Source organism: Vicia villosa, linkage group LG5, assembly GCF_029867415.1.
Source record: "Vicia villosa cultivar HV-30 ecotype Madison, WI linkage group LG5, Vvil1.0, whole genome shotgun sequence".
NCBI classification, from domain to species: Eukaryota; Viridiplantae; Streptophyta; class Magnoliopsida; order Fabales; family Fabaceae; genus Vicia; species Vicia villosa.
In genome coordinates, this window is record NC_081184.1 from 158,992,404 (window position 1) to 159,000,161 (window position 7,758).

Consider the following 7,758-nt stretch of genomic DNA (forward strand, 5'->3'; position numbering starts at 1 on the left):
GGTTATTAAGTTGTTAACCATTTATAGTTTTTCTGTTGTGAAAATCAACTTATATGTAAATTTGACCTCTTTTTGTTATAATGTACATTGACAATCTTGATTAATACAATGAGGCATTTCAGATAGATCTCCTTCAATACTGAGTTGTAATATATTATTGGTATTCTAATTTTTTTTCTTCTTCTGATTTCTTTATCTTCCTCATCAAATTTTATGATTCAATTTCCAAACTCTTAACTATTATGGCTACCATATGTATCATCTCTTTCAAATATAACTATCTCTTCTTTCATATCCCTTTGCTATGCCTTGTTCATTCAGGCTTAATGATGGTTGATGGGCTGAACATGAGTGCCATATAAACCAAGTCACCTTCTTCGGTCACTTCATTGTCATTTATTAGTTCACATTCTTGTAACCTTCTTGTCATGTTACTTGTTCTTGTCATGTTACTTAGTGCACCTCAAATTTTGGTGCTTCCACATCTTCCTCGATGTACTTCGATAATCAATCCACTCTTTAACCTCTGCATTTGTTCTCAAAGATTTGGTGTTCAACCCTCGCAGTGTGTTCTATCTCCATCCAGGGGAGAACCCTGAAGCAACACTAGTTGCACCAATCGTCGACAATAACAATTACCACTATAATATCTTGTATTTTCTTGGACACTTTAATCTTTATCAGTTGTTTGTTAGTTGGGACAAACTAAATTCCTAAATGCTCTATTAGTTATTAGTTGTTATCAGTTGAGACAAATAAAATAATTAATAAACTCAAAAGAGATTAATTTTTACTCAATTAACTTAATAATTGCTAATTACTGAAAGCATATTATTTTGGTAACATAATTATGGATACTTGTCACTAGAGACAAGTTACTTGCCCTAGCTTTTTCTCACATCCCTCTCTTGCCTTTTATTAGCAGTTGTTAGTAAGAGAAGAGAAAAAAGTTGGTAAGAAGGAAGAGAAGAGAAAAAAGGAGAAAGAATGAAGAAAAGAGGAAAAACTTCAAGAAATCATGGATTAAAGCTTGGATCATCAAGAACCTAACTCAATCCTTCATCATTTTCACTTGGTAAAGGTGGGTTCCTAGGTAGATATAGCTTTGGTGGAGAAATTTTATGATTTTGGGAATTAGGTTTTTTTAAAACATAATTTATGTGTGAAATTGAACTTGATGCATGTCTATCTTATTGTTTGCATTTCAAAATTCTTGATGGTTTTATTTTATACATTTATTTGTAAATATATGCAATACTTTTTTATGTAAAATTTATTTAAAAGATGTTTTATAAAAAAATTGTTCTAAAAAATAAGTGAAAAATTTAATTGAAAGGTAAAAAAAAGACTATTAATTTATTAAAAAATAGGCGGACAAGTCCGCCGCCCGCCAACCCGCCACCTTGGAGCGGGGGGGGGGGGGGGAGCATGATTTTTATGCCTATTTTACTTGGCGAGCTTGTCCGCCCTGCTCGCATTTTAGCGGGCTTTAGGCGGGGAGGACGGCCCGTTTTGCCACCCCTACTCATGAGTACCTTCAACAAAAAGGTATGTTGTCTCAAAAATCTTGTCCCAATACCCCTCAACAAAAATGGGGTGACAGAATGCAAGAATCCTCATTTGCTTGATGTAACACACATCTTACTTCTTCAAGCTTTTATGTCATCCCAGTTTTGGGTAAAAGCACTGTCCACAACTATCTTCTTGACTAACCATCTTCCGTCCATGGTTATTGATTTTGATTCTCCTTTCTTTCGTCTTTTTAAAATTCATCCTGATTATAGTACTTTACATATTTTTGGGTGTGTGTTTTGTTCACTTAACTCCATTTGAAAGTCATACGCTTGGATATAGTCACTCTCATAAGAGTTTTGTGTATTACGACGTCTCTAATCAACGTTTTCACATTTCTAGGAATGTGACATTTTTTTGATAATCAGTTAATGTTTCCTTGTGTTTCTCCTGTCATGAATAATATTGTCTCTCTCCCTAAGTTTTGTATTATGCCTCAATCTATAACGCGTTATAAATCAGTTCATGTATATGTTAGAAAACACCAACAACTTGTTCACACTCCCCTTCCCGACGATAATTTTCCACTTGATTTGATACTTGATCTGCCTCTTGATTTGATACTTGTTGAACCACTCTGTTCTCGTCGAATACTTCGAGCACCTAATAGATATTCACCAGACATGTATGATTCTTCACATACTTCTATAATTGCCTCATTTTCTAGAATATATATTCCTACTTGTTACTTATAGGTTGTTAAAGATGTGCATTAGATAATGGCAACGAATGATGAGATTCAAGCTCTTCAAGAGAATTTCACATGGGGTATTGTCTTTTGTTCTACTAATATAAAATCAATTGGCTGCAAATGGGTGTATTCCGTGAAACTGAATTATGATGGGTCCCACAATCGTTTCAAGGCTCGATTGGTTGCCTTGGGAAATAAGAAGGAATATGAAATTGATTATGATGAGACACTTGAGCCAGTTGCCAAAATGACAATTATTTATACTCTAATTTCTTTAGATGCTTCTAATGGGCGGTTCTTTGTCAAATGGATGTGAAAAATACTCTTCTTCATGGTGACTTGATTGAAGATATTTATATGACTTCCCATCAAAATTTATTCTCTTCATCTAAGGGTGTGTGCAAGCTTAAACCTTCCTTATACGGGTTAAAACAGGCGCCCAGGACATGGTATAAGATATTTCGCTCCACTCTACTTGAGTTCTCCATTACCCAGAGTCAATATAATTCCTCTCTTGTTATTCATCTCACAACTAAGGGTATTGTTCTACTTCTTTTGTATGTTGATGATAGGATTATCATTGGTTTTGATCATGCTTCCATTAAGTGACTTAAACAACAGTTACAAGCCTCATTTCATATGAAGATCTTGGAAACTTGCATTATTTTCTTGGTCTTGAGGTTCATTCTAGGTCTAAGGGTATCTTCCTCCATTAACACAAGTATGTCACATATTTGATTTCTATGGATGGTCTCCAAACAACTAATCCGGTGGATACTCCTCTTGAGGTTAATGTAAAATATCATCGCAATGACGGTAATCTTTTGTTTGATCCCTTGTTTTATCGACAAATTTTGGGTAGCCTTAATTGCTTGACTATTACTTTCTTTGACATATCTTTTGTTGTTCAATAAGTAAGTCAATTCATGCATTCTCCTACCCATCTTCACCTAGCAATAATTTGCTGTATAAATCTCTACTTGAAAGGATCTTCGCATTATGGTTTATTCTTTTCTTCCAAAATGGTCTCTCGATTGAGTGCTTATAGTGATGTTAATTGGGCATGGTGTCCTGACACTCGACGATTTGTCACCAGTTAGTGTATGTTTCTTGCCTCTTCATTGATCTCATGAAAAAGTAAGAAACAAGCAAGAGTTTCTAAATCTTCCACTGAATCTGAATATTGTGCTATGTTTGTTGCTTGTTCAGAAGTAATTTGGCTTCGCGGTGTTTTGAGTGAGTTCGGATTTTCTCAAATAGAGCCCACAACACGTTATCCTGACAATATAAAGTGTCATCCAAATTGTTGCAAATCTCGTTTTTCATGAATGCACCAAGCGTATTGAAGTCGATTGTCCTTCAATATGTGATGCCTATGATGATCAAATAATATCACTTTCTCATGTTAGATTGCAGATATTTTTACGAAGACGGTTCCTCGTCCACGTCATCCATTGTTTGTTAACAAATTGATGCTTCTTGACCAGCCACATCAATATGAGGAGGATGTTAATATGAAATGATTTGATTCCTCTTGTGTACTCCCTCCGTTTTTTATTATAAGTCGTTTTGGAAAAAAAAATTGTATTTTAATATAAGTCGCTTTACAATTCCAATGAATAATTAATGCTATTTTTCCTATTATATCCTTAAATATTTATTATTCTCTCTCCTTTCAATTATATAAATTTATCTTCCACATGTCATTAATGAAGGATAATTTTGTAAAAACCTTTATAATTTCTCATTTTCATACAACAATTATTATTTTTCTTAATCTGTGTGAAAAGTCTAAAACGACTTATAATAAAAAACGGAGGGGGTATATTTTATATATCTAGAATAGAGTAGAAACTTAAATCGAGAATATGTGTAATTAATTGTTGTAAATGCTAAGTAATTACAAATAGAAGTAATACAATGAAGAATGACATCAAGTCATAATTTTTGACATTTAGTTGTCATCATAAAAAAAACATTTTATCAAGAGCTTATTTGATTACCAACAAAACATGATTCCACACTAAACATATCGAAATGGATTGTCATTTGATTTGTGACAAAGTTCAAGAGCACGTCATGACAATTGACACAGCAAACCAGGTAAATGTTTTTACCAAACTATTTCATTTTGATCCTTTTTCATCTCTTGTTAACATGGTCAGGTTGATATTAGGAGGTGTTAGACTCTAATTTATTTTGTAATTACTATTCCGCTATTTTAGTTTTTAGCAAATCAGGAAGAAAAAAAAATGAGTTAGAGATTTTCTCTCTAAATTTAGAGTGTATAAATAATTGATGTACTCCTTTGTAATAATTGAACTGGCCAAAAATTAATTTCAATTATCAAAAAACTGTCCCTTCCTTTTCATTCTCTTTACCTTCTATCCATCTCCCACTCACACTCCCTCTCCTTCTTTCTACATCAACAAACAACTGCACAGCTCCAGTTTACCAGAGATTTTGCCAACCAACTGGCTATATGTATGTCTCATTTTGTTTTCTATGGTTATCCATTCTCCTTCACAAGTATATATGATCTTGTGTTTACTGTATTCATTCATAGTTTTTTGCTTTGTTTTGATGAAAGGTATATGTTGGAGTAATTATGCATTTTAATCTCACTTTCAGAAGATCCTGTCGACATAACATAATACTCAATAACGAATAAGAAGATGATTATAACAAAAGTTGTCGAGTATGAAGCAATTGCAAAGGAAAAGTTGCCAAAGATGATTTATGACCACTATGCATCAGGGGCAGAGGATGAGTGGACATTGAAAGAAAACCGAAATGCATTCTCAAGGATTCTGTAATCTATACAAATTTGTTTTATTTGATTTTTCATTTGTCCTTCAGTTCAACCTTGTGTGTACTGTGTAGTGTGTACTGCTTTTAATATATATGTTTACTGAAAACAGATTCAGGCCACGTATTCTTGTGGATGTAAGCAAGATAGACTTGACAACAACAGTATTAGGCTTCAAAATATCAATGCCGATTATGATTGCTCCTACGTCCGTGCAAAAGATGGCTCACCCTGAAGGTACGTGCGTCTTCATACTTGTTCTTGATCGGAATCAAAAATTATGTTTGAATTGAGATATAGACTTCTGATGTAGTTCTGTAAATCTCCGGTCCGGATGAATATGTGGTAGACCTGCAAAAGTAGCACTCAACATCCAAGTCAGTTAATGAGTCTAATAAAAAGTAGAGTGAAATATGAAAAGTGTGTGTACCTGAAGGATTTAGAAATTTATATATCTTGACCAAGTAGTCATTAGACTTTAAGTGGACCTCCTCTATTAGGCTTTTGGCCGGCCTAAAACAATACTCATTGGTCGTGTTAAAAGAGAAGCTGATGATTCTTTCCTTATGTGTTAGCCATAGAAGTTTATTTTTTGTTGTAATATTCAAAAACATGTAAGTTAAAACAAATCATGAATTTTTGTACAGGAGAGTGCGCTACTGCTAGAGCGGCATCAGCAGCCGGCACCATCATGGTATAAAAATGATTTAGATTTAAATGGTTTGTTTATGGACATGATTTACCATTAATCTCACTTGGTGTGAAAAAGCTTCTGTTATTGATGTCTTTATTACAACCTTTGGAGATTCATTTTCATTAGTTTGTGCCAGACACTGGCCACAGAGGCTTCTTCTAGTGTTGAGGATGTTGCTTCAACAGGACCTGGCATTCGTTTCCTCCAACTCTATGTGAGTCACTTGTCTCTTCCTTGATTATCAAGATTTTCAACTATTTGTTCTATAACCTAATTTGTTTATGTTTTTTTTCTTCCCTCAGGTGTTTAAGGATAGAAATCTAGTTACTCAACTAGTGAGAAGAGCAGAAAATGCTGGTTTCAAGGCAATTGTCCTTACTGCAGACACTCCGGTGTGTGGTCACAGGGAGGCTAACATAAAAAACAGGTTCACAATAACTGAAAATTTTCAGTTGAATTTATGAGTATCTCTATTTTGAAAATTAAATATCCTAATTTCTTAGACGGAGTTTTGTACAGATTTACATTTCCATCATATGTGAAATTTAAGAATCATCAAGACATGGATCTTGAAAAGGTGTGTGATAACTGATAAGTATGAATATTTCAAACCAGATGTTTTTTTCTTCGTCTTGTTCTGTTATTTTAATATTTGGGAAATTGGATATAACCTTGCAGACTAAAGACTCTAATCCCGTCTCCATTGTTAGTGATCTATATGACCAATCACTCAGCTGGAAGGTGATATAAGATATATAAATCTTTCTTAATACGTCTCATTGAATATGGAAATCATAATATAAATTAGAGCGAACATTGTAACAGGATGTAAAATGGCTTCAAACAATAACCTCGTTGCCAATCATAATAAAGGGTGTACTTACTGCCCAAGATAGTAAGTTTTCCTCTCCATTTTGATATTTGTCTGATTTTTTTTAACCATCTTGAATTTAATTTTTCAATTGACAATCCGGTTCTATGCAAATAATGCAGCTAGGTTAGCTATACAAGCAGGAGCGTCTGGAATCGTTGTTTCCAATCACGGTGCTCGCCAACTTGACTATGTCCCTGCAACTATTATGGCTTTGGAAGAGGTATGATTTAGGCCTCTAGTGTTATCATTATTAGTTTTCTTTTTCTTTGGCCTATCGGGATAACTTATTTTTCCCACTTGAAAAGGTTGTGAAAGCTGCAGAAGAAAGAGTTCCTGTTTTTATGGATGGCGGAATCCGTCGAGGGACAGATGTTTTTAAAGCACTGGCTCTTGGAGCAACTGGCGTGTTTGTGAGTATATATGAATGAAAGTTTGATTACCCTTATGAACAATCACAATAATCTAACTGTGATGTGATTAATATGCCAGATCGGAAGACCTGTGGTGTTCTCATTGGTAGCTGATGGTGAGGCTGGTGTAAGGAAAGTACTTGAGATGCTTCATGATGAGCTTGAAATAACCATGGCACTTTGTGGCTGCCCTTCACTTAAGGACATAACTCGTGACCATGTTGTTATGGAGTTCGACCGCCCAAGAATTGCTCCTAGGTTATGAGATCATACTCTATAGTGTTGGAGTAATCAATCATTAATAAACAATTAGTAGAAGATTTTACGTTCGCACGGGTAAAAACATATATATCTTAAATTATATATTTTAAATAGAATAAAAATTATTGAAAAATTAAGTATTGAAGGATCAGATCATAGTATAGACAAATTACACTCAAAAAGAGAAGAAAATATCAAAAATATTTATACATTAACACCTGAGTTGAACTGTATTTCTACTTGTTACACAAAAAAGCAATATTCAATAGATTTGAAAAGAAACATATCAACAATATACAAAAAGATGAAATTGCAAAATGATAACATATTTGGAGAAGTTTTAGAGTAATCACAACCTAAAAAAATTATAATGAAAAAGTTAATATTGATATATTTTGGATGTATAAAATGTAAGATAGAAAAATAGATAGAAAATTGTTTATGGTT

The 7,758-nt window shown here is 33.7% G+C and overlaps 1 protein-coding gene across 4 annotated transcripts; it reads left to right on the forward strand.

The window, feature by feature from the left end:
• The first annotated feature begins 4,573 nt into the window (after positions 1-4,573).
• Positions 4,574-7,375, forward strand: LOC131603498 (glycolate oxidase 1-like). 4 transcript variants are annotated; one of them, XM_058875815.1, is made up of 12 exons: positions 4,574-4,747; positions 4,854-5,075; positions 5,185-5,309; positions 5,720-5,766; positions 5,903-5,980; positions 6,069-6,193; positions 6,286-6,343; positions 6,445-6,507; positions 6,592-6,661; positions 6,760-6,860; positions 6,946-7,050; positions 7,130-7,375. In XM_058875815.1, the coding sequence occupies exons 2-12, from the start codon at positions 4,939-4,941 to the stop codon at positions 7,313-7,315; spliced, it is 1,095 nt and encodes a 364-aa protein (XP_058731798.1). In that variant the 5' UTR covers positions 4,574-4,747; positions 4,854-4,938; the 3' UTR covers positions 7,316-7,375. The 4 variants fall into 4 exon arrangements, with proteins under 4 accessions (XP_058731798.1, XP_058731799.1, XP_058731801.1 ...); XM_058875816.1 differs by having other exon boundaries at positions 4,895-5,075; XM_058875818.1 differs by having other exon boundaries at positions 4,898-5,075.
• The last annotated feature ends 383 nt before the right edge of the window (positions 7,376-7,758 follow it).